General features: G+C 51.4%; 6 protein-coding genes across 6 annotated transcripts; 1 reads left to right on the forward strand and 5 right to left on the reverse strand.

Annotated features, from left to right (window-relative positions):
- Window positions 1-1,425: 1,425 nt before the first annotated feature.
- On the reverse strand, window positions 1,426-2,579 carry M431DRAFT_3781 (hypothetical protein; the record flags this gene model as incomplete). The annotated part of the gene is made up of 3 exons (XM_024914687.1): window positions 1,426-1,502; window positions 1,567-2,283; window positions 2,375-2,579. The coding sequence occupies 3 exons, from the start codon at window positions 2,577-2,579 to the stop codon at window positions 1,426-1,428; spliced, it is 999 nt and encodes a 332-aa protein (XP_024776319.1).
- An 889-nt stretch (window positions 2,580-3,468) lies between these two features.
- Window positions 3,469-4,715, reverse strand: M431DRAFT_383562 (hypothetical protein). Its single transcript, XM_024914730.1, has one exon. The coding sequence runs from the start codon at window positions 4,228-4,230 to the stop codon at window positions 3,601-3,603; it is 630 nt and encodes a 209-aa protein (XP_024776320.1). The 5' UTR covers window positions 4,231-4,715; the 3' UTR covers window positions 3,469-3,600.
- Window positions 4,716-8,406: 3,691 nt separating this feature from the next.
- Window positions 8,407-10,665, reverse strand: M431DRAFT_529459 (hypothetical protein; the record flags this gene model as incomplete). The annotated part of the gene is made up of 7 exons (XM_024920763.1): window positions 8,407-8,817; window positions 8,884-9,704; window positions 9,818-9,928; window positions 10,065-10,185; window positions 10,221-10,240; window positions 10,483-10,508; window positions 10,620-10,665. The coding sequence occupies 7 exons, from the start codon at window positions 10,663-10,665 to the stop codon at window positions 8,745-8,747; spliced, it is 1,218 nt and encodes a 405-aa protein (XP_024776321.1). The 3' UTR covers window positions 8,407-8,744.
- Window positions 10,666-13,125: 2,460 nt separating this feature from the next.
- Window positions 13,126-15,165, reverse strand: M431DRAFT_81218 (hypothetical protein; the record flags this gene model as incomplete). The annotated part of the gene is made up of 1 exon (XM_024923015.1): window positions 13,126-15,165. The coding sequence occupies one exon, from the start codon at window positions 15,163-15,165 to the stop codon at window positions 13,126-13,128; it is 2,040 nt and encodes a 679-aa protein (XP_024776322.1).
- Window positions 15,166-18,622: 3,457 nt separating this feature from the next.
- M431DRAFT_383662 (hypothetical protein) lies at window positions 18,623-22,670 on the forward strand. The gene is made up of 4 exons (XM_024914731.1): window positions 18,623-18,754; window positions 18,822-19,005; window positions 19,091-22,197; window positions 22,292-22,670. Exons 1-4 carry the CDS (start codon window positions 18,721-18,723, stop codon window positions 22,564-22,566), a joined length of 3,600 nt encoding a protein of 1,199 aa, XP_024776323.1. The 5' UTR covers window positions 18,623-18,720; the 3' UTR covers window positions 22,567-22,670.
- A 657-nt stretch (window positions 22,671-23,327) lies between these two features.
- Window positions 23,328-26,722, reverse strand: M431DRAFT_3785 (hypothetical protein; the record flags this gene model as incomplete). Its single annotated transcript, XM_024914688.1, has 5 exons — window positions 23,328-24,592; window positions 24,660-24,752; window positions 24,811-25,392; window positions 25,450-26,079; window positions 26,149-26,722. The coding sequence occupies 5 exons, from the start codon at window positions 26,720-26,722 to the stop codon at window positions 23,328-23,330; spliced, it is 3,144 nt and encodes a 1,047-aa protein (XP_024776324.1).
- Window positions 26,723-26,817: the final 95 nt, after the last annotated feature.

Genomic DNA, 26,817 nt, shown 5'->3' on the forward strand with positions numbered 1-26,817 from the left:
CGCGCGCAGCACATACGCAGACACACACACTCGCCCAATTGACGTTTGTTGTACATGTAACACCTATATGTGTATGTATGTATGTGTTGGGCGACGCATTCCTGCACCCCTGGTCTCTTTTTCGACATGGCGCTCACCGCTCTCGTTGTTCCTCACTCACGTCTTTTTGAGCCCGCTGGCTCGGGCCTCCTCCCCCCATTTACGTGGGAGGAAAATGAGGTGGGAAAACGAGGCCAGAAAGTACACAGCGCTTTGGCCCTCTGTTTACTGTTAAAATAATTACACACATGCCTTTCTTCATCTTGTCACCGCTGAGCATGTTGTTGAGCAAAACACGTTGCTCCGAAAATCGGCTTCCCAACTGTGGAGGCTCTCTTTTTGCAAATTGTTGACTCTCAGAGTGGCAAACATACCGTTTGGGCTTCCCACGTGTTGTATGTCTGCCTGGGTCCGTCAAGTTTGCTTGCTTGCTTGCTTTCCTTGGGTTTACCCCTCCACGGCTGGCACGAGGAAAGGCCAAAGAAGAGAAACCGGCGGGGGGGATGAGATTCCGTCGGGTCACATGCCCACTGCCTCTGTCAATGGGAGAAGGGTACATACATGTTCGATTCTGACGCGCTCAAAGCTGGGCCATGATTTTCGGATGCCGGTCGCCCAGATGCTGTGACACGCAAGGGATAGCGAAACCAATGCAGGGCAACCCGAAAGGGGTCCCTAGAGGGAGGGTGTTAAAAATGGTCTGGAGGAGTAGGAGCAGTAAATCACAACCTATGGAAGACCTTGAAGTAGTCGTAGTAGCAATACCAAGTAAATTGTCATCCTAATATACGACGCGAAATATGTTGACCGTCTTTTTTTACACACTAAACCCCCCGGTCCCATAGCTAGTCTATTACCCAACCCTTTTTTCCCATACCGCCCGGCGTTACCATCATGTTTCCTCCTCATTAAGGCCCTAAATATATGCAGGAATAGACGGGGAGGCTTCTCTAGCCAGCCATCAGAAAATAACAAAACCGTAAGAGCAACTATAGATACTAGTACATGGGAGAATAAGAGAAAAACATTTTTGTAAAAAGCAGAGAGAGAAAAACAAAAAACAAAGCAAACCCTTGGATGCAAATGAACGCTGTCCTCCTATGCTTGATGCTTTGAACCATGCCCATATTGTAGCATGTACAGTTGGACCCGAGAAAGAAAAAGCCGTTTTATGAGTCTTGTCATAAGAAAAGTGTTTGTGGCCGACAAAAAAAAAATAAGTGTGTGAATGGTGGCATCTCCGCGAGGGAGAAGAGTATTAGTACACGGCCATACTGTTGTGTTGAGAGAGACTTTCGAGATGGAGAGAAATGCTGACTCTCCCCCCACACTCTAACGTGATTCTTTACTTCTTTTTTTCTTCTAAAAATGTCTTGTGGTTGAAGCTTAGATTTTTAGGCGTCTTTGCTCTTTTCTCTTTCGACGCTCTCTGCGTTCACGGAACTGCAAGGCTCGTTTGGAAGCTACAAGGGAGAAAGAGTTAGCTTTAGAACCACTTGGGGTTACATCAATGTGAATCAAACTTACCCCAGTCGCGGCACTTGCGTTTTGTTTCGTTGTCCACCCAGGAGTAGTGGATGGCTCGCTCAGGGTACCGCTGAGCAAGCCCCAAGGGCTCCATCGGCCGGTCCTGTGTATCTCTCTCGCGGCACTTGATGCTGATGTGTTTGGGCTCCATGTCGTCATCGTTGTCAAAGATGAGCCAGCCATCATCGTCCCAAAGTGGGATACGCTGGTTCATACGGTAGTACCAAGCCTGAAGGCCTTGAACAGTCCTCTCTGGTGTTCGGCCAAACATGCTCGCAAAGTCTTGCTTGATACGCTGCCATTTAAGTTTCCTGTCGTGCCAGGCGTAGATGATGAAATCTCCCTCTTCTGTAGTGTACTTTTGGTTGATGTGCCTCCCCTCGCTGTCTGGAGGTGGGCTGGGGTAGCCGTCCATCCTTGAAGGGCAGAAATCGCTGCTAATGGCATAGTTTGGGTAGCTGGGCTCATGGATTGAAAAGGCCAACATTGACGGCAGTGGCTGAGGGAGTATGGAACCGCGACGCAGGCTAGGAAGAGGTGAGGGGAGAGTCCAAGACCGTGTTGATCCATTCGACCGTGCGATGGCGTCAACACCTTGGTCAAATTCCTCGAGACTAGGCAATTTGATGGGAGAAGGGTTGGCATATGAGTTGAGGCGAGTCAAACGAGGGATCGGAGAGCACTCTCGGGAGATACTTGAAGCAGCTGAGAACGACCCTGTTGGAATAATGTTAGCTGTCCCGAGTCGATTACGCTGGTAGCTTTAGACTGAAAAGGGCTGGGAATCTGGTTGCCAAGAAGCACATACCCTCAGGTTTGACAATTGGACTGCCTGAGGTTGAGTCAGGAGGGGTTTGAGGGTGGAGTAGAGATCTTGGAATCGAAGATAGATGGTCGATAGACTGCTTTCTAGGGAGAAATGCCTCTCTATGCATCATGCTGGCGATACCAAGCATGTTGAGTCTGGTTGGAGAAGAACTCCGAAGTTCTTGAACCTCTTGCACGGTGAACATGTTCTACAGCGACCCGAGTTCACCTCTCGTGTAAGGCGTATAAGACAATAGCAACAATAGACGAGTCTCCTGCACAGTTGAGCTGTCTCGAAGACAATGGTTGAATCGATAAAAGTTGCAGTTAAGACACAATGGCCCAGGCTAAACGAGAGGGAGAGCACAATAGGCAGATGGTCGCAGTAGCGAGGGATATGGACTGTGACAAAAGGGTAGACGAACAAGACTTGCGTGAGAAGGGAAGGAGTGGATAGGTTTGAGGATAACACTTGAGTGAGAGTGAACACGAGGAGCACGGTCTTCTTGTACTTTGCTGCACTTTGTCGTAGAGTGTCGAGACCCTGTGGGATCAGGTCTCAGCCATGACCTACTAATGCACCGCTTTGCTTCTGCCATGGCAATAGATAGATTGACCGTGATAGGCCCCAGAGAGGGCGGTACAATTCACTCCCAGTCTTGATTCTGGGAGGGGAGGGTCTGTGTCCGCCCTCGCCCAGTCAACCCTGCACAGCAAGACAAGACCCAACAGCCAATGTGTGCCCCAGGGTGTTCAAGTGGATCACCGTAGAATCGATGAAAAACGGTACCTTGCGGCTGTTCTGTCTGAGAAGACAGGGGACCAAAATTGGCACCAGCCGGGGTGTCCATCAGAGGCGTTTTGTCTCCGCCTGTGCTCTGCAGGGCGAGCCGCTTTTGCAAGGTCAAGAGAAACTCGGGGAGTATTCACTGATTAAGACAGATCCGGCGTGGCGAACATGAGCCAATGCGCGCCTAAGACGAGGCTAGTGCCGAAGGGCTGAGCTGGGGGTGGTGAACCATGGGTGATGACAATAGATAGAGAGGGGGGAGGGGGGAGAGAATCTGTACACAAGATACTGGCCGATGGTCAAACCGATCCGAGACGACAATCACCAACACAAAATTCCCACTATCCTCCGTCAAGAACAGGTGTTGCGGCCGACACGTGTCCCATCGTCTGAGGCATGTAAGCCACTCACTTGACTATGTATCAAAGATGGCGTGTTTATTTTATTTTCTTGCCCAAAGCAAAGAACCTGTCAAGACGCATGGACAGATTGTGGATATTGTTAGGGAACCAGAAAGGGATCCGGTGGCATTGAAGAGATCTCCCAATAGCACCACGTTGGTTAGCATATCCACAGCTGTGTTGGTTGATATTGGCACGTTTGCAACCATCAAAATTAGCAGCAAGCGGTGCGAAGACGGATCCTCGCCACGAGGCGCCACCCGCATTGAATGTGCAGTAGTAGTATAGATATCCCTCGCACTCCATCCTCTGTGGACGTAGCCGCACGGGTTGTATGGCCATCATCATCATCTCGTCCAGGGAGGCTGCATTCAGATGCCGGGGGGCCTGCCGCCAGTCTGGGGGATTTGCACCAAGATTGACAGCAATCTTCTGCGTTGGACCAACGGCATGGCTTTGGGCATGTTCACATACGCACACAGTGCCGGGGACCGGGCTTTGCTCACGGCTTACATGCTTTGTGCAAGTATGTATTGTCAAGCTCACCCTCCACAGGGGCTGAACCCGAGAGGTTGGAAATTTGATGGATACTGGTTCTATCCAGAAACACAACAACACGACAGCCCAGACCAAGCTGAATCCTGTGATGAGATGGAGACAAGACATGCGCGGGTGCAGCCGCCTGCATGGAATTGCAGTTCAGAGACCAGTCTAGATGGTGGCGACCAGCTCACGGAGAGGATAAGCAGCATTCGAGACCGTTTTTGTTCTCAAGTCCAATTGGGCAACAGATGTCCAAATCTCGTGGGGGAGGCGAGGCGTGCCAGCTGGTATCATCGGGCTTCCATGCCGGGCGGCTCTGCATAAAGGTCTTGGTCTTGGTCTTGGGTGATTGAAAGCACGGGAGCAAGGGAATCGAGCCCAGGTTGGACGTGGCTCACCCGGCCGGTAAAGAGGAGACCGAACAAGATCTGAGAACTGACCGGCTGCCAGAAGCCGGGGTGGCAGGTCACGGCCAAGTCAGAGGTAAACTGGTAGCAGCTGAGCGGGAGATGCCACATCAAGTCTAGGCCGTTTTACCTACGCATATTAGCGTATAGTCGGTTCCCTTTTTTTCTTTTCTTTTTTCTGTTTCTGCAGGCGATGCGACGGCGAATTGCTGCGTGTCTGAGAGCAATGAAGCAGATGCAGGGCAGGCTCCCAGAGACGGCAGCTACGGAGAGGCCCCAAAGTCCAAAGCAGCGAAGAACAGACCTCCTTGCCTCGCGGCTGAGCCCGCCGTGCAGTGCCGGATGAACTTGGCAGTTCTCCGCGAAGCACTTGCTCACGAAAAGGGTCGAGCCATCATCCACAGCCCATAATTCATTACCAGCGGCCCTTGATCCACGCTCTCCACGCCCTCGCCCCTCTCATTCAAGATTTGCGGCGTGATAGCATTCATCAGCGTTAGTAGCACTTTCTCATTGTCAACAGCATCATAATCATCACCGGCTGCGTTGGGCCGAGATGTTGCAATGGCGTTTTAAGCAGCATTAGTGCCAGCTGCTGTGGACAAGAGTGGTGACATGGTCAGACAACGCCGCTTCCACAGACCATGAAGGGGACAGTGCTTGGCACTAGACACGAGTAAAACGACTAGGGGAGGAAGGAAAAAAGGGAAAAAAAAATTACACGAGAAAAATGAGTGTGGCGCACGCATGTAGAGCATGTTTCTTTTTGTCGGCCTTTGTCGTTGCCTTTCCCTTGTCGAGAGGAGGTTGTGTTAGAGCCATTTGGCGCAAGGGAACGGATAGAGGCCAATCAGTCCCCGGTCCGCGCTAGACCCGATGCGGGCACCACCATTTATCGAATCCTCGTAAGCCATCGCCAGCATTTGATTGGCAGCTGATTGGCAGCGGCGCCCCTGTTCTTGCATTGACCGAGTGGGCAGCTGCAGCGGATCAGTGATGGAGTTGATGCTACCGTACTTGTACCGTACCGTACCGTCTGCGAAAATGCCAGCAGCGATCAGCTCCATAGCAGGCCGTACCATCGTGATTGCGCAGTTGGTCAGTACCCGAAACCTGTGATGCATTGGTTCAGAGCACCAGGAGCTGCGTATTGTGTACTTGCATCTGCCCCGGCCGAGTAATGCGTCGATAAGCTTTCAGCTCGCCTTATCCCCCAGGCCAAGGCAAGACACCAAAACCAAACATACCCTGTCAGCATATCATCACTACAGGATTGTCGATACGACACTGTACGATACAGACCAGCAAGGGAGCAACTCCTCCTCAAGATGTGCATGGATTTGATGCATTAGTAAGAACATCCCTCTCTCTGCTCCGGCTTAGTCCAGGCGGCTACCAGGCGGTGTCTGCGGCCGCACAACCACAAAGAAGACGGAAGGGCAAAGGAGGCCGAAAGGGAGCAGCAGCAGATCTCCGGAGAGCCGGTTTTGCTTCCGGCTTGCCGCCATGTCTCAACAAGCCTGTCTGTAGCTCCTCACCGGTGAAGCTGCAATCGCCCCTCTGCAGCCTATCGGGATGCGGTGCCGCAAGAGCCAAAAGCGCCGCCCTGCTGCACCTCGAGGGATTTGGTGTGGTTCCGAGGACGTGGGCTCTGTCACATCACATCAGCATGATATGCACGTCTGGCCTGGTGCATAGCGCATTGCATGCGTTACGAACGAACGAGTACAGTAGTCACAACGAGTACATGCGCCCAATGCAACGCGCAACTCATCCGTCGAACGCAGTCCGGCATTTTGCAGCTAGGCTCGACTTGGCCGCTTGTTTTCTCTTTTTGTTTTCTCTTTTCAAAGACACGCCTCTGTTGTAAATGGCGGGATCTGAATGGACGAAATAGCACCATCACCACCACCACGACAGCATAGCAGAAGTACCCGTACATTTACATCAAATGTATTGATTCCACGTCAATCAACTCCAACTCCGCCCGCCGCTTTTAGGGTAGCACTGCTTACACGCTATAGAGGCAGGTCCTAATCTAATAGTTCATAGCCAGCGTGTCGCACAAAACAGGTGTGTGTACCTTGGACGTTGTGCGCTGCGGCGAGTAACACGATGCCGACTTGATGCCTTACTGGAAGTACTCGTAAGCTACGGCATACTGTCGTAACTCAACTCATGTAAGCGCATGCCAGCCCGTCTATCCAGGTTCCCCTCTGCCAAGGTGTGAAGCAAACACATCCATGTTGAGCTTCCTCTTCCGTTTAATTGTTGCCGGCATTTTCTTATCCGAACTCATGCATTAGTTGATTCTCCAAAGCGAGACATGGCTTTAGTCCGAACAACTCTTCATTGTCCGTTACTTGCACTATTATAGGCTCTACAGTATGTTCTTAACAACCACCTCACTACTAGGTATGTATAATTCGTGTCTTGCCGTGTGTACCGTATAATAGGGCGGAGCTTCGTCTATCTTTTACCTATCCAATAATGAATAAATAAAGAGCGGCGTGGCGTTTTCCTCCCTGATTAGGAGTTAATAAATTCAGCTAAAAGAAAGAAAAAACGACAGGTAAGTTTTGAGGCACGGCAGGGAGCAATAATTCTTGGCTAAATAAAGAAAAAGAAAAGAAAGCGTCAACAGACGGCACAGAAACAGATCTCAGCCACCAAAAGTACGCTTACAGGGACCAGTCTATAGATCGTTAACTCGGGGTACCTTGCATGAGCCGTCTCTTCATGAGGGCAAAATTTCTGTCAAATCTCATATTCAATATTTCGTTTTCTTTTTTTTTTTTTTTTTTTTTAAAAGAGTGGCCATCCTTGGCAGCAGTTGTCATCAATGTCCGTGTGACTTTCTCCATTGAGGTGCCCTTGAAGACAGTATATCCTTGACAGAAGAGACGGCGTATGCTTCCCTGGCATAGTCTGCACCCAATCTCCATAATCACGTACTCCGTAGTCACTGGTGCATGAATCTCAGATGAAAGTCATCTGGTCCCGACTTCCATAGACGGGAGCACGGGCAATGGTTGCCGAAAACCAGTTCTCAGTCAAAATAGCAGAGTCAGGAAAACACCATTGCACCGGGGGATCGACAAGCCAGGACGCCACGTTTTTCTCGAGCCGTCCATACCGTGAAACATTTTAAATATGACTGTGAAACTACTTATTCACAACGCAAGGGGACAAGACTCTGCGATGCGTGTCTCTGAATGGCCCTTACATGCGTTACATTAGAGCTCCACAACCAAGATGCCCATCGCCATCAGGAGCTTAAATCTCCTTGGCTGCAAATCGGGGCGGGGGGGAAGTGCTAAGCAAACCTTAGACTAGATGTTAGGCAGATTCAGTAAAAAAAGAAAAGAAAGCAAAAGAGACCAATCACGATGTTGTATCTCGTGTTGGATCCTCTCCACGACAAATGCCCTTTCATTAGCCCAAGTTGTTGTCGGAAATCATTTTGTGGCGTTGCTTCGTGATTCTCCCTGCTCCAAGCCGTGGTGGGGAAAGGCACTTTTGGCCACTTACTCCGTAAATTGAAGGATAGCTATCCATTGAGACATGGTCCATCCACTTGCCGGGTTCTTCAAAATTGCAGCACGGCCTGTGCCTCATACTGCGGTGTCCCAGCGCCTGAACGGAACCATTGCCCGGGTGCCCGAGTACAGAGTACAGTATCAGATCGTAGATGCCCATATAGAGAGACAAGCAGAGCCCGTCAAAAACTGCAGTGCAAGGACCAGCAGACGGTCCTTTCTCGGAATGGACTGCGAGGAGCATCTTTCCGACCTGGTAGGGCTACGATCCGAAGGGCTTCCGTGGGGGGCCTCTCTCTCTCGGGACGCAGTGTAAAGGTACATACACGCTCTGTCTTGCGTTGTGTTTGTCCGCAATGTCCAAAAGCGGCTCGAGTCTAACAGGTGAGCTCGACCTAACGAGGCAATCAACAAGGGAATTCGCGGGTTGCACCATGCACGGCCGTTCTAATGATCATGTCGTTTCTTATCTAGGAGCAACTTTACCACGCGGTGTGATTCCCGTGACGAAATCTAATAATACTCTACCGACAAACGTGTATCATCCGGCCAAAGTGAACGTCACAACCGTCAAGGGTTGTCCGCGAATAGGCAGCCCTTGTTTTTCTCAAACCCTAGTTTGTACTTGGGCTTGCAAGTCGTCATATCACCTATGTACTGCATTGACTGCTTGTTGATCCCCGAGCCATCGTTACAGCTTAGACTCGGATGTAGCTTGAGACATGGAGCCTGTGTCTGGAAACTCCTCGTCCCCTACGAACTTCCTAACACCCAGCAATTACGCCATCAGCATAGCTCTCAAGTGAACAAACTTTACTTGCTCTACGTACCAGCCTCGCTCTTCGCCGCCGGCCAAGAAGCTGCAGTCACTGTTGGCCTCACATGACCAACCTCCAACAGCAACAGCAGCAGCAGCACTAGGGTTGGGCTCTTTGTCAGGCAACTCCCCCTTTCCTCGCCGTCCCTGATCCCGATTGCCAAGTTTCCGGCGGTAGACACTCAGTCCACAGGTAAAAGCGTGGAAGTCATCGGTATCTACAGTCTCGGGAAAGTCGCCCGTGAGGATGCGGCCCAACATGATGACCACTGCGGCGTGAGTGCACAGCACAACGGCTCGTCTATCTTCAGCGTCGCAGCGATCAATGATACTCTGCATCGTGGCCGTAAGCCTGGCCTGCAGCTGGGCCAGCGTCTCGCCCCTCTTGGGAGGATACTGCGCCGACACGTAGCTCTCATCAAAAGCAGGGAACAAGGATTTGAGGACTGAGGATGAGGCTGGGCCGGGATGCTCAAACGGAGCGGAACCGAACCACTCGCAGATTCCGTGTTCAGGCCGTATCATGGTGGCGGCAGCAGAGGGAGGGCCACTGTCACTGCCACTGCCGGTACTCGTGCTCTCGCCATGCCTGTGTGCTGCGTGCCTTTGCTGCTGGAGCTCGACAAAGGGGGTGATGGTCTGCAGACAGCGGTAGTAGGGGCTCGAGTACACAACCTCCACGGGGGGGTCTATCGTCATGAGATGCTGGGCGAGTTGCCTGGACTGATCGACCCCGTGGGCGGTGAGTGCTGGGTCCACAGCGATTCCTGTTGGTGATGGGATCGAAGCTGAATACACTCCTGTGGTGTGGTCGACGGACCAACTAGACCGGAACTGGCGTTGACAATAGCAACGGTCAATACAAGAGCCCTCAGCCTCGTGACGCCATTGTCTGCAGTGCAAGGGGGGTGAGGGGATCAAAAAAGCAAAAAAGGAAGAGGGCACACTTTACCCCATGGCGGACGACGTATATTGTCTCGAGAGGCATGTTTAGGAGGAGGAGGATGTTGCGTTGCTTCTTTGTTCACAGCACGAGCGTCCGTTTTTTTCTCTTTGTTCTGTATGCGAGATGATGTACCCCGAGGCGGAATCTAATCTCGGATCTGGGGGTTGCTCAGGCCATGAAAATCCGCTTCATAGACAAGAACAGCACGGACAGAGGCGCAGGACGAGATTGTGTTACTTTGGACTCACAGCTGCCACTTGCTGGGCCTCGGGATTTTTCTGCCAGCAGCCAGACTGAGATCCGTGGGGCTCAAAAACGCACCCGTTTGCCGCGGCTGGTGGGACAGGATTAGTATGGATAGTAGTAGTGCTAAGTTGAGTAGTAGTGAGCCTTGTTACAATTACATTGAATGCTTATTAGCGTGCTGGAGAGGTTGTTGAGAATGGCATTGGAATTGAATTAAAGATCAAATGTGCAACTCAATGAATGGATAAACTACCTCAATGGAGGGTGTTGTGCCTGTTCTAGAATAAAGAATGGATGGTACATAATGGATGTCCAGTTGACGTTGGCAGAGTCAGAAATCAAGGTCTGGCGTTATTACTGGCTGATTTCAGAGGAGGCAGCAAATTAGTATCAGGGATGTACACATTCCCCATCCCGTACCTTGCCTTGCTCGTCCAGTAATATGACTACATGACGCTGTATCACCCCAAAACCAGGCCTTTGCACACGATGCGTGTGCGACTCTTGTTTTCTCCTTCACGTCTGGTCCGCACACGCCCTCTTAAGCTACAACTTACGTGCCCTCAATGCAAATCCTCCGCGGAAGCACGGAACAATATCCATAGTACAGCACGCCGGGCAACGAGGCTGGCACCTCACAAGGTACAGGTACGAATGAGGTACGGAGCTACTACGGAGTAGAGCAGCAGGCAATCTTCAGCTTGCAGGCTAGACTGCCGTTTCTGGTAGAGTTAGCCGAGCCACACCACTGTCTATTATAGCGAGGATTTCTTAGCCTGTTGAGGATCTGGCTAGGTAATGGCCTCAACGCCGTTGGCTTTCTTCAGCAATCGAGTTTCAAACAGATTAAAGGTATACACTAGATATAGTACTGTGTGGCGCCGGGCGGTTCAGAGAAATTCAATGGAACTGATGATCTCTGCGTGTGGCCTGTGCCCAGTGACTTGTGCTCAGTGTCCCTCATACAGACATGTACCGAGACGGACGTACATGTATGTACTTGAACTCGCGTTCATGTGCCCCGATAACATGAATCAGTCCAATTGCATCAACGAGAAAGAATCAAAAACAGGGAACAAAAAGTCGGTGGGATCAACCCCAACTCGCAAAAAGCAAGTAAAAAAAAAAAAAGGAAAGAAAAAAAAAAAAGCAAACACTCGCCTCGCTTGCCTTCACCGGTCGCAGGGATTGTGCAGCCACAATTGAATGCTTGCTCACAGGGCATGCAATGCGAGCCTATCCCGCACCTGAAAATATCTTCACAGCACGAGTACCCGGGAAAAGGCCAGAGACCAAAAAAAAAAAACAGAAGATGCAAAAAATACGAACCAAAAAAGAAACATCTGCATCTGCATCTGCATTTTGTTTGTCGTCACACACACGTGCGGGCCCTCGGTGACTATTGGCCGTTGTTGTTTTTTTGGAGACAGGCAACCCATCCACGGCCTGCATTTATACGTGCCTCAAAGGGCCGGGGGTGGTTTGGTGGTCTCCACGCCGGTGAGAAGCTCAAATCATCTGCATCTGGACGAGCCACCAATCATCGCCTTCTGTAACTTGGGATGCTTGCATTGCGTCTACATGGTCCTGTGCCTGCTACTGCGAATGCTAATGCTAATGCTACTCTACTCACATCATCATCCTCTCCCAAAGGCCAGCAAAGCAATGCAAGCACCTAAGCGAGGTGCAAGATGCTCCGGGCCAAAGTTCCCCCCTCATCAATGAGAAGAGACGGCGTCTGTTATCATCAATCGCCTCGACTTTGCAAATCTACTTCTCGAACCAACAGCGTTCGTTCGATCCTGATTGTTTTCTCCACACATCCAATTCCAAGTTATCTGTTGTCAAGAGACATGCGCGGTACACAGTGCGACCCGGGTCCGGCTCAGCCTTCGCCCGCTGCTACATGCAAGTAAATGCATCAGACAAGGTAAATGTGACAAGCCTTTGTTGCTCCCATCACTTCGACAGCGGCGAACCTACTTCAGCGGAAGGAAGAGTCTCGGCCTAAAATAGGCCTGGATTTAAGGATTCCTCACACCACGTGGATCTGGATCCAAGTGTTTCTCTAGCACCACGAGGCGAGGGACTAGCATCAATACTAATGCTATTCACTTCGAGTTGGTACTAGTCAAGATGGAATGGCTTCTAAAGGACCACTTGTGTAGAAACGTTTGCCTTGTGTTGTCGAGATGCTAGCAAGTCAATGTACCTAGAAAAGTAGGGGCGGGCTGGGCTGATACGACGCCGCTTTGTCGTCCTCGCCAGACTTACACCAGCCCCCTCCATCATCACCACTAATACATACATGCCCACACCGAGTTTTCATTCCCGGGCTGCATAATCCAGCCTCCTTCGTGCTGCTCAATACGAAGTTTTCTCTCCCCTGCATACTCATCCCATAATAAGCACCCTCTTTGTGTGTGTGTGTAGCTGACCGCCGCGGGCCTGCGTGAACATCCAGAGAGCAACTGACACATGGCAAAGCATCAATGACAAGTAGCCATGCATAGCAGAATCAATCTATTTGCGTCAAACTAATCATAACTTGCAGGACATTCATAGACGGTGCTGGCAGTCTAGATCGATCCTCTGACATCCAGGCAATCCTGTTGCACTCATAGGTCGAAAGGGGGGGTCCTGCCCAAAGCCGACATCATGTCATTTCAGAGGAGCGCCCAATCTCTACCGCTGCCGGTAAGTTGGGTTGTTTGCAAGATTGAAAAGGAAAAAAGGTTGAACAGAGGGAAAAAGAAAATCCAAAGAGACGTTGCCCAAACCAACTCCCATTTCCCACTTTGTCATCTCCTGTATGTTCTACTCCCGAAACATCAACACCCCGTGCCTTGTGGCATTCGAACAACGCCACCGCCGTATGCAGCCAGCGAAATAAACCAAAAGAGAAAGAAAAAGGAAGAAACCAGGCTAGATGAAAGCCTTTGGGCTGCTTCCCTTCTTTTGCACAAAAAAGAAAAAATTCCACCTTGAGAGTAGATGAGCCGAATGAGATGATCATACATTCATAATTTTTTCAGACCAACATGTGGTCTTAATCCGCATCGTTCACATTACAGAGCAAGATCCCAGTGTCCTTGCTCTGCGGCGGCCAACAATTCCTCCATCCTCTTCATCCGCATGAAGAGCTTGGGCATGCCTTGCTCGACGTCGGCGCCTCCGATATCCAGCTCCTCCCGCACCGGCCTCTTCGTTTGCCTGCATGTAATCTGCCCACTTCCTCTCCAGCCTACCGGCAGCGACAAGGTCGCCCCGGAGAACTCTCTTTTGGTGCTCATCGACCGTCATCTGGAAGCCGTAGAAGCATTTCAGCCCAATAGCCTCAGTTGGGTAGGTGATTCCGCCAGGCTGTCCCGTAGCTGGTCGAACCTGGGAATTTCTAAACAGGATCTCTCGAATGCCTGTCCAGGTAACATTTTGGCAATCGTATACTGCCAAACGTAGCGTAATTTTGGGACGGACCTCGCCTACTGAGGCTGGTTTGGAACGCTTAATAACCATCGAGGCGGCTTCGGCGAGAACTAAATCGCTGATCCTCGTATTGTCGAGGTCGGCACTCTTCAGCCGTACGCACTTCTGCATGACCGGAAGCATTCCCAAGTCTCCAATATTTTCGCAGTAGCTCAGAGAGAGATGCTCCAAGTTGCCAGCGCAAGGCGCCTTGGCAAGATGCTCGGAGAGAAGAGAGTTGGTTATCTCGTCGAGATCTTCCAGTTCGAGATGAGTGAGCCTCGGTGTTGAGCCAAGGATAGGCTCAAGCGCAGCATCAGTCAATGTCTTGCATCCTGAAAGCTGCAAGCCTTCCAGATCTGGCACCACATGGCCAATCGCCTTGACACCTGCGCTTGTTAGTCTGATACAGCGGCTCAGATCTAAGTGGCGAAGCCGCCGAGGAGGAACCACGGGGTGGCCTGTGAGGATGTCGATTTCAGGATCAACCCCTTGCATCATAATCTTCAACGCCTCATCATTGAGCTCGGCGCATCCGCTAAGAACAAGCCTCTCTAGTCGATTTGTGTTGAAAATTGACTCTGCCGTGGCGAGACAATCAAACCCTTTCACTTCGCCAGCACGGAGGTCCCTTAATTTTGTACATGCGTCGATGATTGTCTTGATCCCACGAGCCTCTACCTTCTGACACCATGAAACATTGAAGCTCTCCAATTGAGGACACGACTCTGCAATGATTTTGCAGGACGTGTTTGTCACCGCCGCCAGTCCCGTCAAATTCAGGTGAACTAGCTTTTCATTGCTCCTTAGAAGATTGTGGAGAGTGTGCTTTTGGAAATTCCGACAGCCTTCGAGAGTCGCATTCATAAGATTCTTGCACGACTTGACAATGACTTCGGTTCGCTTGTAGTGCTCCACCTGAACACATCCTCTCAAGTTCAAGTCTTTGACAAAGGGGCCAGCAGCGGCAATGATGCGTGCCAGTGACGCAGCAGGAATTTCCTGGTAAAATTCCGAGGCATCAATCGATGTCCATAGCTGACCGTCAAAGCAAAACCCGTAGAAGGATTTGCTGACTCTAGATATCCGTACCAATTCCTTGGGTCGGAAATATGAAAAGATGTGGATTCGGACTTCGTGGGGTATGCCAGCCCAAAAGTTGAAAGCTCTCTTTTCCACGGGCTTGGTCCGTCCTCTGACTTCGGAGGGTAGGGAGGATATAGCGTGTGAGGTTATGGAAATTCCATGATTGGCCTTGCGAATGGCCGGGAACTCCTCGACATCATCATTTTCCTCCTCGAATATGAAGACCTTGGTTTGGGATCCTGGATGTGATGTGACTCCCACATTCAGAGCAGAGAGCTGCGGCGTGGCAGATCTAGCACTAGGGGCCGCCTGTGATGCCCCGGCCGTAGATAGACTGACACAAGACATGGACCCATATCGAATGCTATAGGGGTTGCTGACGGATCGAGATCGTCCGAGTCCAGGAAGGGACGGCGAAGAAGAAATGCGCTGTATGCCACGGAGAATTCGCTGGCGACTCTTACCCTTCAAGGGCGCATCAGGTGGCGTGGGAGAAGTGCCGTCGTCAGCGGACACCGGAGCGTCCGCCGTAATATCGAGTACCTCAGCCATGGCTGTTGGTTGGGTACTCCCGTCGGATGGATGATATAGGCTTCCCTTGTCCTCACGTATATCTCCCCCGCTAAAAAGGCTGTCTCGACAAGCGTTGTCTTCGGCGTATTTGTTGAATGGAAAAGTAAATCTCCAGCAGATCTAATTCGTACGCGTATGAAAATCTTAAGTTTTGCTGTGATGTAAAAAGAATGGCGGCGATGCGGGGCCTGGGTCCGCCTGGGGAGAGTTTAAAGGCCGTCGAGGCTCCTGTCAACGCATCCCACTTATGACTATCGATTTATTGGAGGGTCGCCCTTTTCGATGAATCGATTCGGTATCTGGACACGAGGCTCGCGGCAGAAAATGCTCGATGCCGTCGACGAGGCACGGGGCAAGTTGGAGCAGAGGTCAGCCGGGCTACCAAAGTGGCCGCGGGGTGGTCAGCGTGACCGCACCAGAAGACTGGCTCAGGCTTTGCCGTATCGCAATCAAGATAGCAAATAACGATCTGAATCCCATGCCCACCCAAGCAAAGCGGGCTGTTGATCACAGGAACGAGGATGAAAGATAACAAGTAAAAGATCAGAGGCAAAAAGGGGGAGGGAGGAAAGGTAAAAAACCTAATGTGGCCGGTGGCGTGTCGGACGCATCGTCAGAAAAGAAAAATAAAGGCTCAAGGGTACGAGTACGTTTTCGGTCGGCCTCCCCCACCTCGGTCGCCAACAATGCGTACGAGTAAAGCAAATCCACTCCCCGTCAGATGCTGGAGAAGCTGTGGCTGACCTCTGCAACGGGGGGCTTGTGGGCGTGGGCGCTGGTTCCGGAAAACGCCATTTACGAGTTGTGACTGAATGCTGGACATTACTCGCGAGTACCGTAGAGTTGCCGTCGAATAGACGGCTAGCGCCCAGCAAGCTGGGGTATATCGATAAGATACGGAGCCACGCCAACGCTAGCTGCTAGCGCTGCATGGAGACCCTGCGGCAGGGCAACCCCCACTAAAAGCCCACTACTGTACAGGTATACGGAGACCCTGAGTTGCACCAGCATCTTTGTGCCATTTCAAGTTCAGAGTACGGAGTACCGTGGCATCCATTGCAACGATTTCGACAGCACATGCACCCAGCCATGCTGCGGTCAGTGCCGGCATGCGCCATAGCTTGTGGCGCTCTAGATAGGCCAGCCTTGCCGTGTGACGATTACGTTGCATTCGGAGATGTCTCTTGTGCCTCATATATCGCTCATCTTCTGCCATGACAGGACATACCTTAAGGCATCAGGGTGAGCACAGTTCTTTTGAGGCAAGGTTCCTCTGTTAGTACCTTAGTAGGGTGGCAAAAGGAGTACAGACTGCTCAAGTACTATTGGGTAGCAGGTTTCGGGCCGTAAGAAACCTTCACCTCAATAGCGGAAGACTAGCAGGAACATGATTGCATTAACAGGTACCAGAGATTGATTCCTTCCATATGGCGTGCTGTAGCGCAAACAGTTTGACGGGCGTAGTCGCCTCGTATTATTCATGGGAGACGGGAAAATTCCATCGACTGTATGTAGTAAATGTGCATGCAGCATTCGAGGCAACGATCGACGCTGTCTTGGCCATTCAGAATAAGGGAGCACATGCCATGCCTTTTAAATATCGCAGACCCGCTGGTACCCGATAACTGCAACTGCAACTACATGTACTCAGTGCTAAAGGGGTTTGTTTGCCCAATGCTAATGGACGGATAACAGCCAATTGGGGAACACTCGGGGATGGTTCATAGGCACGTATGGCATATGGGATGGGAAGTGCGAGGGAATGCATTGGGCATGAATAATACTGGGTAATGAGAACCACCCCGGGGATAACTGCGTACATATAATGCGGTAATATCCCGACGTTGGGCTCTTTGGGCCGGTTCTAGGGTATCAATATCATACCCCGAGTTTTGTTAGACGTTGTCGGTGGTCTATATCATTACCAGCGACCTGTGTAATACTGTTATTGTAAGACCAGGACGGCTACATTTCGCAGCAGGGGAAAATTCATGCTAAATTTGCAATATATCAATAGTACGCGTACGGAGTAATTGCCGGTACCTAAGTAGACCAGATGGTTGAGATTTGGTAGCTGGGGAAATGGGCCATGTGGCCGGAGCATCTCCAGCTCCCGGCAAATCTCCATGTCGGCTGACTACGGAGAATGTCTCGGGGTATTTCATCCACCTTTAAGTGTTAGACAAATTACCTAGGGAGATTTAGACTTGGGGAGCCAGACTACATGCCAGATCTTGTGTAGCAGCTGATCAAGAGCCATTGTCTTATGCGAAAACATTACTCTTCCCGATGTGGAAATTCTACTCCTCTTCTCGCTCGATTCTGCCGCCAACCGTGGATAAAAGAGAGCTTACTGCCGTTCACCAATAGTACTCGTTATGCTGCACATACTTATCTGTGGATAGGAACGTGTGGCTGTTTCTTCCTCAGTAGCAGCAACTTAGTTGCGGACTAGCACGGATAGCGATATTCACATGCTGAGCCATTCGCGGTTCAACGGTTTCTAGCTGAGCTGCTGGAGATGTTCGGAAGCTGGCGTTGATGCTCTTCCGGTGAGCTGATGCAAACCGGCCAATTACGTACCTATCATGTCTCTCAATCCCGTCGATTTTCTGCAGCTGGCGTTGCTCCTTGCAGAATAAAGCGCATTTGAGTTGGCACTGCGCAATCCCAGGCGATCTGCGTCACGCTTTCACGGCGTGGAATGGTAATGGTACTCAAATGGCTCATATTAGTAAAAGCCATAGAAAAAGAACGACAGGAGAGAGAGGCTGCAGGAATGTCTGTGCTGTCAGGCGGACAAGAAGATTCTTTCGTAGGGCATGGATGAGTTAGCTAGCATTAGGTACCTAGAAGAATTGGAGTCCTGCGCCTAAGAGGAACCGCCTGCACGCTGTAGAAAAAATTTCAACGTCAATGACTGTAGAGCTACAGCAGGACTCAATCTCGGGGTAAAAAGGCAAAACAAAAGTGGCCGTGATATTAACGATAGGGCGTTCTTTCGGCTTTACATGTACTGGGCCAGAATTTCTCCCGCTGTCATTGGCATGCCGTTGACACTCCAACTGTCGATATTTTGATTTGTGGGCAGCAGTGGCTCCTCTCCAGCGCCTTCACCCCTCTCGCGCCTCTGAACCCCTCGCCCCGAGCAAGTCGCCCAACCGCAGATTTGCCAAATTGTCCAAACCGACCTCAATTCTCTCCCTTGTGGTAGCAAATCCCGTCTTTCAGCACTGGCAAACCGGCCTTGGGCGTCTGAGCTGTACTCGAAACCTCCTCTTACGGCAGCCGATTCGCATCCTTTGTCTTTTCCACGGCATCCGCGTAGCACTGACATCCAGCGACTCTCCGTGACGCCAGCTACGGAATCCAATCGGCCTGCCGAACCTCGAACGCCGGTTGAAGCCTGGTTGAGCTGAATTCGACTGTTCGCGAGACCAGGCTCGATTGACTCCTCCTCGCCACCTGGACCCTGCTTCAAATTGCGTCGAACATCACTCCACTAGACAGGCGCGTGAACTGAGGTCTACAAGTATGCTTCAGACACATGGCGGCCCCCAAGACAACCGTATGTTTGGACATTGAAGCCAATCTGTAGACAAAGACGCCGTGACTGATGCCCGTTCCATTTTCAGGCACCGAGAGCAACACGAGGGACGATGACAGAGGACACGACCGAACCATGCAGCCTCTGTCGTTGCCCAAGAACCGCAGCACGGGAAACCTGCATCTATCAGCTGACCCGTCCGACCGCAGTCGATACCGAATGTCCTTTGAAGCCTCGTCGTCCGGCCTCTTGGACCACGACCCAATCACCAGGTTCGTCCCTTGGCAGCGGCGTGTTCCGCACCAGACTTGTGCCATGGTAGCTCGCTTTTGTTTGCTGACCGCGCGCTCCGATCAGACCATCTCCTATTACCGACCACGAGCACGGCTTGGGGCTCTCTGGCCTGCGCCGTATACGACAGCAGCATCCTCCCTCCCGGGCACCGACCCTGCCTAGCTCGAATGCATCTTCACGCAGCCCTTCCGTTGTTGCCCTCACCCGCTCTACCTCCATGACTGCAATGCTGAGCAGCTACACTACGACGCCTTTCGCTGGAGCGCCCACATCTCCCAGCTTCTCCGAAGACCTGTCGCGGTTTCCTTCTGAGTCTCTGCACTCCTTCTCCTTCGCACATCAATCGGAGGATTTTCTGCACAATCGCCAAAATGTCCTGAAACGTTCCCTCGAGTTCATGAAGGACCGCATGGGCCTGTCCATGACTTCGACCCAAGCCGGCCTTGCCAGCGCCCAGGCTAGGGTTACAGGCGATGTCGACGCGCAGCACATGCTGGAGTTTCTTGCACGCGCGCAAGTGATAGGCGCAGGAAACTTGCCAAATCCCGACCCTGCAGCCGTCGTTGTTCCGCCATTGACCGGCCCGGCTGGCCTACCTGCTGAGAATGTGTTTGAGAAGCAGTTTAGCCCGAGAGCGTCTATCGTGGATTTGGTGCCACCCGATGTCACATATACAGCTTCAAAGGAAGTGCCTGTTCGCGATAAAGAACTGATATCTGCCAACCATGCTGATGCGACTGATGATGCCGGCTTGAAACTGAAAGACTCAAGTAGAGCTCCTGCTGGCGGTGTCGGAGACGCTTCAAAGGCGCTACCGCCCACCTCGAGGCCTACCAACTTGAAGCGGACCATGACTGACACTCTGAGTATGGCCTTGCAAGATAAACTGATGGATACAATGTCACAGCCTTTTCTTACTGGTGAGCCTCTGTATGAAGAGCCGCTGGCTTCTCCGGGATCGACGACGCAGCCTGCCGCACAATTAAAGAGTTTCTCTGCTGCTACAGGCCCTGCGGTACACGGACATACGAACAGATGGGTGCCGGCTGCCCAAGCAATCTTCACAACAGAGGCGAAGCCACCTTGGACTATTTTAGCGGCCAACGATCTAGCCTGTCTGGTTTTTGGTGTTACAAAAGCCGAAGTTCGGAAAATGGGCATTCTGGAGGTTGTACAAGAAGAGAGAAGGTCTTGGTTGGAACGGAGGCTTTTGCAGCTGAGTGACCAAGATCTGGACGAGGATAGTGACCACACTACTCCTGCTGCTTCGGCCGCGTCTGCGCTACTGGGTGGCAGATCGGGAATCACTGCTCAGCTCCTTAACAAGCCCAACTCGAGAACACCGCCGTCCCAAGTGGCATCCCCAAGACGCGCCCAGACTGTTCACAGCGGAGATCCGAACCCACCATCTACACGTACCAGCGGCCACCATCGCAACAACCTCTCCCGCGGTGTTTTGCTCTGTGGCGATGTAGTCCCGATTCAGAAGCGTAATGGCGCCACCGGATCAGCAAGTCTCTGGGTCAAGGAGAAGCGCGTGGGCTTGATCTGGGTTCTCGAGGAAATTCATGAAGATGTGGCGCAGATAGTATTGGATGAAGAAGGTATCGTCCAGTCTGTTACGGGGGCAACCGAGCCAATTTGGGGCTTCAAAACAACAAAAGGAGGGTTTGACGTGGCCAAACTCATTCCACGGATACCGCGCCAGGGCATTGACCCCAACGAGGGCGAGATCGACTTTGCACAGACAAGCCGAAGGCGGTACTTTACGTGTCCCAACTCCCACAAGTCGAATGTTCCATGCGCCATTGAGCAAGTTCGTGGAAAATTAGAGTTGCGCGTCTCAACTTTCCCTCACATGGCTGGCATCGTTGTCGTGGAACCGGAAACATTGAAGATTCGTAGCTCAAACTCTGTCTTCTCTGGTGCTTTGTTTGGATACGAAAAGCCCGATGGCATGCCTATATATTCTCTCATCCCCGACTTTGACAAGATCCTTGCTACACTCACCGAAGAAGACGGCCTTCAGCTGCTAGATGGCATGGTAGTCCCAGAACACAGATTCCGCAGAGCTGCCGCATTTTTTGCCTTGAAAGAACAACGTCCTAACGCTGCCGCCGCCTTCCTACAACCCGAGGGCATACCAGCAAGACATCGGGACGGTTCCGAATTGAAAATCGACGTACAGATGCGTGTTGTGGAGAGTGAGAAGCACGTCGACATCATTGAAGAAAGTGACTCGGACACGACTGAAGGACACGACACGCGAGGTTCTGTTTCTCAATCAGAGCTAGTATTTGCTCTGTGGATTACGTATTCACGACACCTACACACATCGTCTTTACACTTAAATATGGAATCTCCCGAACACTCAGCGATTATAACGCCGCCTCATCAACCCTCGCCGGGCCAAACTCCTGCACATACCCCCATGGAGATACCTTCGGACTCTGATGAACCCAAGATGGAGCCTGTCAAGCAACCTATCATGGCGATAGCCACCGCTATCCCCAAGCAGATCAAGGACGCTGCACTTGATGCTGCCGCAAAACTTACTGGACAAGCCAAACCAGAGCCGCCAAAGGAGACTCCGAAGCCAGAGGAGACTGGGGAAGATGAGCCCGAGCGCAAAACCACCATTGATGATTATACCATCCTTGAGGACATGGGCCAAGGAGCTTACGGCCAAGTGAAGCTTGCTAGGCACAAGAAGACAGGCAGGAAAGTAGTGTTGAAATATGTGACTAAGCGTCGTATTCTCGTCGATACCTGGACCCGGGACAGGAAACTCGGAACTGTTCCCTTGGAAATCCACGTCTTGAACTATCTACGCAAACCCGAGTTCCGACACCCCAACATTGTAGAAATGGAAGGCTTCTTCGAGGACGATGTGAACTACTACATTGAGATGGCTCCACACGGCCTCCCTGGCATGGATTTGTTCGATTACATTGAGCTTCGCGCAAACATGGAAGAGTCTGAATGCCGGAGCATTTTTGTTCAGGTTGCGCACGCCGTCCACTTCTTGCACACAAAAGCCCAGGTCGTTCACCGTGACATCAAGGACGAAAATGTGATTCTAGACGGCGAGGGAAACATCAAACTCATCGATTTCGGCAGCGCGGCATACATCAAGAGCGGCCCCTTTGATGTGTTTGTGGGCACAATTGGTAAGTTGTTTTTCTTCTCTTCCTCTTTCCTCTTTCCCATGGCGATGTTTCCTTTAATATCCCCCGAATTAATTGCTGACGCAACCATCTCTAGATTATGCCGCACCAGAAGTCCTAGCCGGGAAGCCTTATGGCGGCAAAGAGCAGGACGTTTGGGCTCTCGGCATCCTCTTATACACCATCGTCTACAAGGAGAACCCTTTCTATAGTATTGACGAGATCATGGACCGAGACCTCCGTATCCCCTTCATAATCAGCGAGGACAGCATCGATCTGATCCGCTGTATGTTGAACCGAGACGTTGCTCAGCGGTATTCCATAGAACAGGTGCTGGATCACCCGTGGTGTAAGGCACATAAAGCCAAATAGAAATGGGGAGACGGAGCGGATATATATATTTTTGGTGGATTGGCGAGGGGGGCGCGCGAACATAGACCCTGGAAGGTCACGAAGAGCCACTATACATCTTTGGCGATGATACCCATGAAGTGATACATATTTTTACTGGAGAGGGGAGAGAAAGGGAACAGCATCGTTGGCTAAGTGAGAATAACGGAGACGATACATACACGCGAGATGTCCCTTCATGGAATGGTGACTACGACAAATAATACGCCCTTGATCATAAGCGACGAAAACCTAGGGAAGGCTGGGGGGAAGACTCACGTCTTTTTTGACTGGGACACAAGGTTGGGTGGTTATTGGGGGTGCATGGTTCAATGGGGTGAGGAGTTTTATTTTCTTGTTCATCATGCGATCTGTTTGGGAAGGCGGACGAGATTTGGTGCTGTCTCTTTACTTTGTCCTTCCTATTTCCCTTCTTTTTTCACTATTTTTCTGATTTAAAAAAGAATGGCCGGTTTCATGTTATTTGGCATTCAAGAGCGCGAATCATAGCAATAAACTAAATAAAGCAAATTTGAATATTATATATTATACATACACACCCGAATACAACGAACGCCTGTGCCTTACTACCTGCATGGCCCCTTTCCAGAGCGGAAATTGGTGGAATTTTTGGAGAGCCCATGATGGTATCGGTCGACTTGGTATGGTAATTGGCAATGCTAGTTGCGACATACGAGTCCTTCCAACCGTGTTATCGAGGCACCAACTGATAGTCATCACCCCTAATGATAGTTCAGCTCCGGATTGGCCCTGAAGCTACAGCGGCAGCGACATTCTGGCACCGGACACTCGGCATGTCTCGCAAACCATTCCCTAGCGTGATCCAAGTGCAGCACATGCTCGCAACGGAGGCAAAATGTCGGAAACCTGCTCGCCATGCGAGTCTCCTCCCTCTCCTCGGGCCTATCCGACCGCGGCACGCCGACAACCTCGTAACAGAGAATGCAGCGAGGGAGATGTCTCCCGCAGTTGGGACAGCTGACGCCAGAGTTGATGCTAGTTGCGAGCATGGGGTTGCGCGTCTCCATGGTGGACGAAGGCACCACGGGCGCTGCGTTGTGATGGTTGGCGAGAGACGTACTGGCATCGCAGTAGACGCAACGGAGAGCGATCTGGCGCGATGACGGCTTGAGAGCAGGCACACCGTCACGCTTGGAGCGTTTGGTGGACTCAACCTCGAACTTTGTCCGCTGGAAGAAGAAGCGATGGCGCTGGAGATAGGCGCGGTATGCATTGCGCCATGCTCGGCAGCGGATGTCGTCAATGTACCGAGGAGCGCAGATGGACATGACGAGCGTGGCGGTTTGGAAGTCGTTGAACTTTTCCACATAGCGAGCAAAAATGTCCACCATGGTGTCGGTGATGCCAGTCAGACAGATGGCTTCGATGTCTCCCTCCCTCACAGCGCGAGAGACTTGCTCGTTCAGCCAGGTAGTAAGCTGGTCATCGGTGAAGTTGCGAAACGCAACGTAAGCTCTGTCTGCAAGGGGCAAGGAAGACTGGTTGGCGATGATGGTCCAGTCGCCAGTAGCTATCAGGGATGATATCGCCCGAAGATACGGATCCGTCTTTGACGCAACTGCCTCGTCAATGTCCAACTTCTCCTTAGGAAGCTTACCTTCCCGGCCTATGAGCTGTAGAGCCAATGAGACAAAGAGCAGCTCAGGATGTGACGGGCTAGCCTCTTTCAAGATATCCACGGCTAGTTGTGTGTCACCCCTGAAGAGAGCTCGGGAGGCTGCCGTTGTATGAATGCCGGCTGGATATTCCGGGTCGGCTTCCCGATCCAGGCCGCTAGGGTCATGATTCTGGTCATCGCCCCAGCCGCATATTTCAAGGCATAGCTGGCGATGGTGAGGCTTCCTCGTCGCGACGCCATCAAACTTGGGCAATTGGCGTTTCTTACAATATGCCCCAATGGAACGCTCCCACGTATAGGCATCGGGAACGTGGGCACCTGCAGACAGGCGAGATGTTGGATTTCGGCCTATTTGCAAAGACAAAATCTGTTAGATTGGCGGATAATCGGATCTCATTCAAATGATGCTGCTCACCAAGATTGTTCGTCCATATTGCATGCACTCCCAAGTAACTGAGATCCACGTGAGAGAGCATTAAACCGCCATCATCTGCCGCTCGCTCCGCATCTGGAATATACTTGGTCAGTTGAGATTGAAAATTATGTGCACATCTTGCCAAACTCACCACCAATCCAATCCCAGACGAATCTCTTCCAAGGGTCATCTGATGTCACATTCCTATTGGTGACAGCATCGAACAGATATCTTTCCTTGGCACGAAAGAGCTTGACGTGGTCCACCACAGCTTGTGCTTCTCTGGGAAGCCCAGACGAGGATGAAAGAGTGCCGAGGAGTGCTTCATGGATTTCTCTACAAGAGCCAATCCCATTAGAGCTAATGGATGCGGAGCCAGGTTTACCATTACCTAGCCGCCTCACATCGCTGGCATGCGGCCGGCCCTCGTCAGGTGAACCGGGAATCGAGCTCTCATCGCGTACATAGTTGCGTAAACTGCGAAGCTTTTCTGCAATCGTCTCGGCCTTTTCAAAAGACTCGGGCAAAGGCGCAGATATCTCATCCACAGCCTCGACAGTAATTGATATTGGCGTTTTTGGGTCTAGAGCCTTCTCGATGCTTGCCTCAACATTCACCTTGTGCGGTCCAAATATTGAAACGTCGGACAGATTTTTCTCAATGATGATGGGAGCGAACATCTTTGGGGCCTGTGTAGCCTCAAAACGCATTAAATCTTGGTACGGTGTATTCTCTGATCACAAGTTAGTACATTCGTAGTAAAATTCACACATCGGAGTCTGCCAACTACCTTCAAGGCCACGATGGGGGGCTTGCCACGGCACAAGCTTGAAAATATGATCGGCTGTGCGAGAAGATTGTTCCAAGATATCAAATCCTCCATTTGCTCGCAAGACCAAAAGTCTAGGTCGTAATGCTGGTGAGCCCAGCGTCACCCAATCAAACGACACGATTCTGTCATTCTTTCTAGAGTTGTCGCGGTATGAGACATCCATTTCATGAGATCGCTGTACCTTGAGCAGCTCAGGGCCCTCGTGGGGGACGGCGTCTGACGACGGGAGTTCTTTGTTAGTTTCTAGGACCTTGAGCTGACCAGTACGGGACAAGACGGCGAGAAGGCCGCGATGATCACGGCAATAACGAAGGGAACGAATGAGGGCGTGCTTATCCTCAGCCATGGAGGACTCGGAATCGGTATCAACAACTGTGTCAAGGCGCAAGGCGCCGCCCCATGGTAGCTCATCTTCTTCAACGGCTTGAGCGTAGGTATGAGAGGCTACGGGGCGAGAGGTTGCTCTTCGATCCCATATCATGACTCCGGGATGGTCAAGAGCGGAGGATGCGAAGTAATTTTGATCGGCAAAGTCGATTGCTAGGTTATTATTGCATTTGGTATGAAAAGTAAGGACGCCGGTGGGATCTTGAGTCACTAGTAAGCACCTTTCCCGCCGAATCACAAATACGTTCTCAAGATTGCCGCTTTACTTACCACGAAGGTCGTGTATCCTGACTCCCTGACCCTTGATGCCGGCCGCCAACACTTGGGGACTATCTTCAAAGAATTTGATGCTTGAAACTGATACACTGGGCTCAACTCTCTTGGGTTCCGAAAGACCCCCCCAGTCAGGGAATCCTTTCCCCAAAGATGTCACGGCCGACAGACGGTTGACATCCCACACTTGTAGACTTTGGTCCATTCGAACACGGTCCAAGCCTACGGCCAAAAGGCCAGTCGTGTTAAAGGAAACGGCTTGGCAAGTCCGCGCCATTTTAAGCCCCAGCTCGACATATGCATTAGAGCTATCGTCAATCCTCAAGAGATTCACGATTCCTGCGCCGGTACCAACAGCTAGCAGATTTGGATTCTCGGGAGACCAGTCATACGTCGTGAGAGGAGGAAAGTCATCGTGCCTGCTGACCTTGGCAAAGTCAAATCTCCCAGCGCGTGCGTGGCCAGTGGGCTCATAGAGCTGAACAACACGATGCTGTAGGTTAATATGCACAAAACTGTCGATTGAGGCACTGGGAGACCACTTGACAAGTCCTGGCTCGGGGCGATCCATCTTTGATGCTGCGTCGTCAAGGACGATTCATCGACCACCAGTGTCGTCGCAAAGTGCTAAGTGTAGGACCCAAATACACGAGGTTTCCTCTAGAA

This window comes from Trichoderma harzianum (assembly GCF_003025095.1).
Source record: "Trichoderma harzianum CBS 226.95 unplaced genomic scaffold M431scaffold_4, whole genome shotgun sequence".
NCBI lineage: Eukaryota > Fungi > Ascomycota > Sordariomycetes > Hypocreales > Hypocreaceae > Trichoderma > Trichoderma harzianum.

Bases quoted from the DNA above. Each gene is read 5' to 3' on its own strand.
- M431DRAFT_383562 (XM_024914730.1), bottom strand. From the start codon at position 4,230: ATGTCTTGTCTCCATCTCATCACAGGATTCAGCTTGGTCTGGGCTGTC.
- M431DRAFT_383662 (XM_024914731.1), top strand. From the start codon at position 18,721: ATGCTTCAGACACATGGCGGCCCCCAAGACAACC. The intron at 18,755-18,821 runs GTATGTTTGGAC...TTCCATTTTCAG, and splicing joins TGGCGGCCCCCAAGACAACC to GCACCGAGAGCAACACGAGG. The intron at 19,006-19,090 runs GTTCGTCCCTTG...CGCTCCGATCAG, and splicing joins GACCACGACCCAATCACCAG to ACCATCTCCTATTACCGACC.